At 52.7% G+C, this 3867-nt stretch overlaps 1 protein-coding gene across 1 annotated transcript in view; it reads left to right on the top strand.

Annotated features, from left to right (window-relative positions):
* The first annotated feature begins 346 nt into the window (after window positions 1-346).
* Window positions 347-3867, top strand: part of Ky (kyphoscoliosis peptidase) — a 37878-nt gene continuing 34357 nt past the window's right edge. Inside the window, exons 1-2 of the mRNA XM_005367793.2 lie at window positions 347-571; window positions 3427-3489. Coding sequence (XP_005367850.1) covers window positions 436-571; window positions 3427-3489 — 199 coding nt within the window. The 5' untranslated portion in view covers window positions 347-435. The remainder of the gene's footprint in view (window positions 572-3426; window positions 3490-3867) is intronic.

Below are 3867 nucleotides of genomic sequence, written 5' to 3'. Positions count from 1 at the left end.
CTTTCTTTTCCAAAACTAATCCAGCTCTGATCTGAAGTTTCGGGATTGGCCAGTGACTTCTCTTTGATGGTGGAGATGAAGTCAGCTGAAGGGAGAACTTTGCTGGAGCCCAGGACCTGAACTTCCTTTGCAAGGGAGGAAGGGTCAGAACGCCTGCAAAGTGTGGACTGGGTGCAATTCAGGGCCCGGCCTGGGGATTTTCTTTCAAAGGTGACTTAGAAGCACTTCAGGAGGGTAGCGCCCTCCCGGGCGGGTCCTAATGGTAAATTTGGCAGAGTCAGCGAAACACGGCGCCGGGCGGACCTGGCGGCCGGGCAGCGCCCTCTCCCGCGCCCTCGCCCTCTCCCGCGCCAGACAGCGGCGAGCACGGGGCCATTTGCAGCGCAGGCAGCCTCGCGAGCAGCCACGGCGCCGAGCCCGGAGGGAGGCGGCACCATGGAGCTGAAGAAGGACAGCAACGCCGTGGCCATCGACATGCTGCTCATCGTGCACTCTGAGAAGCGGCGCGCGGCCCAAACCACGCAATTGGACTCTCAAGAGGACCCGAGCGCGCTGCTGCAAAACCGAGGAGGTAACGCGCGCCTGGCCCAGGTCCTCTTGAGATCCCGGGGCACCTCAACCACAAGGCCCCGGGGTCTGCCCGCCGGGGGGCGCCCCGAACGAGGCCAGTCCAAGCCTCTCCCCCAAGGCTGCTTGTGCCCGGACGCCACAGCACCGGTGTCCCTTGGCAACGCTCAGCAGCGGCAGCCGCGCCGTGGTTGTCCCAGGTTGACTCCCCATGCAGGCCTATGGGTGCTCTGTCGTATCGGAAGCCCGTTTCCTCCTGTTATTCCCTGAAGTATGCAAACCACGTTGGAAAACGCTCTGCAGGAAAAAGCCGGGGCCTTAGACTGATCACATGTTGCAGAGGCCTAGTCCCCACGCAGAATGCCAAACTCCATTAGAGCACCAGGGGCCCCAAAGGATCTTCTTGATTGAGTCAGAGTTTGAGATAACTCAGAGCCTCAGTTTCCCCTTCCAACCCTTCCAACCTCTAACAAATTTAAGGCATGAATGGGTAAAGAGAATATGCGATGCAGTGAGTTTGACATCTTCTGATAGGACTTTGAATTTAGCTTCAATTTTACTGTTCTGCAGACTTGATGGGAAAATGAAAACTGACAAGTGAAAGCTTATGGGGTGATTGCAGAAGGCGGGATCCCCCTCTGTTCTCCGTATACACAAGTTGAATAGAGTATAAATGGTGACAAATCCCTGAGAAGCGTGGCGGGCCTCATGGCGCTGGTCTTAAAGGAAATTTCTGTGGCTAACTTTAGGGTCTCCGAGGCTAACCCTGCGCCGCTTCTTTAGGAGAAATGTACGGCAACTACGCAGAGAAAGATGGCTGCTGACTCCCCCTCTCCCTTCAGCTCTGAGTTCCTCGGGACGCCTTGTCTTGGCTTTTCTGGCTCCAAAGCCTCTGTGTACATGGGACACCCACTGTCCACCCAGTCGCCCTGCTAGGACAGTGGTTCTATAGACGGCCTTGACCCACCTGCGGCCCCCGGGCTATAGCAGTGATGTAGTTTGGGCAGTGAGGGAAAGAAAGGCCCCAGGCCGAGAGTGTTCACAGCGGTTAGAGCGAAGTAGGGACTGTAGGCCCAGGAGCTGCTTAGCTTAATCAAGTCTCTAGTTCTTTGTTCTGCTTCTAGGAGGAAGGGGGAGACCCGCTTAGGGTCTTTGGAGGAGAAAGAAAATGTCCTCTGCTTCTTGATGGAAATGAGATGGCTGTTGTCGCATGTAACACAATACGAAAGACCGTGCTCCCCGTGTATAGCAAGTGAGGCCCAGTTCCAAGTCAGGGTAGTCCTCACTGCCCAGTAGAGTCCCTTTGCATCATATCTGTCCTAAAGTCACCAGAGAGGGTAAAGAGAGAAGCCCTGAAGTGTTGGATATCAAAACTGCCCTCCAGGTATCTGAATTCTACCAAAAATGCCCATGACCCCAGATCAGTATATATATATTTTGGCCCTAAGTCAAGGGTAAAGCACCCCTACTTGAAAGGCACTGGTATTTTTCAACAAAGATTTTTCCCAATGAAAGTTTCTTAAAGATGCCGCACAATGGAGAGAACCAGGTCCGCTATTCCACATCAAAGTATAGTCCCCAAGGTCTGCAGACCCTGGAAGCCTTAGGCTGTACTGACCAGTGTGTACCCATACTTTGGGACACAGCCTGAGAGAGAAAAGCACCGAGTCACAGTCCTTGTCCGGAGGCCTTGCACAAATGTGCAAGAACCCAAAAGAGCCCTGCCGACTTTCGGGTGTCTCTTCCTGTCCCCTGCAAGCTAGTTGCTCTCTGAGGCGCAGCTAGAGGCCTGAATCCTGTGTCAGAGGAGAGTAAAGCTCCATTACTGTCACAAGGCAGCCACAGTGGCCTTGCAGCAGAGAGGAGTCAGAGGGACACAAAGGCAAGAAGAGTCGCCAGGGGTTTAGGCTGTAAGACTGGCAGGGCGTCTCTTCTTGTCTCTGGGAGTCCAGCATTCTCCCAGGTGTTTCCTTAAAATAGCACTTCCCACAAAGCAGACTGTGGGGAGACTTTTGCAGAAAATATCAGGAGAGTAGGGGGAGGCTGAGGAAGAGTTGGGGGCTTCTGAGTGGGTGAAAGGTTAAAGAGCCAGCCTGGAGACAGAGCTCCCTGGAACACTGCCACCAAGCGTGCCACGGAGCTGATCTTGTGATGGCCCCTCTGCAGCCACCAAGGTCCATCAGACACTCTTCCTGCACCAGAAATTTGCTTCTATTGCAGTGGCTCCCACTGCCTGGAAATGTGTCAGTTCTGTGCCAGGAACTTGACCTCTCAACTGCCACTTCCAGCCACGGCCAGGGAGAGAGCCTCCCTTCCCTTTTGCGTTGCATCATGACCAGAACCAAACACAGGTGCATCAGATGGACCGTACCTCTACCACACAAGCCCATACTCTAGCTGCAAGGGAGGCTGGGAAAGTAGGCAACTGTCACTTTCCACTCCGACAGGGACAGGCAGTCTCTGTCCCATGCTCTCTCGCTCCACTTCAAGACACCCCCCCCACCAGAAATTGACAGGCAAAGCACAGAGAAAGCAATGCTTTCGTATTTATGTGCTGGAGGCATGGGAATGAGTATTGGGCATTTGTATAGCAAAAAATTCCTTCTGGAAAATCCTGATAGCCAATCCCACCATCACTAAAAACTACCATTCTAACATTTTTAAGATGTTTTTAATTTAGGGGTCGCATTCATTTCCTCAAATGTGTCACATTCAAGGGCAGCCTATCTCGGATCCTGAGAGAATCGGTCCCCACCAGCCTTGTTTAAGACAGATGGGTCTGTAGATGGTACAGCGGTGCATGGCACTCGCCCTAGGGCCCCCTCCACAAAGAGCCTCATGCCAGTCCTTATCTCACAGGATTCCAAGGTGTCAGAAATGGAATCCGGAAATGGCAAGAATTGGAAAGAAACGGCTTTCAAGGTAAATCTCTTTTTCTTTCTATTTTCTATTCAGTTTCTATAATTCAATACCCTGAAAAATAACTGGAAGGTTTGGATTTTGTTCATTGGGAAACTGACCCTAACATCTAATCAATGAGCAAAGACGGCTGCTTGCAGCTCAGCCAGGCCTTTTGGCCACTGTGAGTCTGGAAAGTTCTCCTGGCATCAGGGGTCCTGCTTTTCTGGAGGTTGCAGCTGAAAAAAAAAAAAACTGTGGTGAACAAGCACCCATTTATTTGCTGGCTGGGCTATCAGAGAGGATTTGGCTTTGCTTGGGGTAGTGAATGTGTTTCCACAAGAGGCAGGGCTGTGTCTGCGTGTTCCCACCAGAGGCAGGGCTATGTCTGCGTGTTCCCAC

Source organism: Microtus ochrogaster, unplaced genomic scaffold (genome assembly GCF_000317375.1).
Source record: "Microtus ochrogaster isolate Prairie Vole_2 unplaced genomic scaffold, MicOch1.0 UNK24, whole genome shotgun sequence".
Lineage (NCBI taxonomy): Eukaryota > Metazoa > Chordata > Mammalia > Rodentia > Cricetidae > Microtus > Microtus ochrogaster.
The sequence above is the reverse complement of the archived record's forward strand: the minus strand, read 5'-3'. Positions and strand labels throughout refer to the sequence as shown.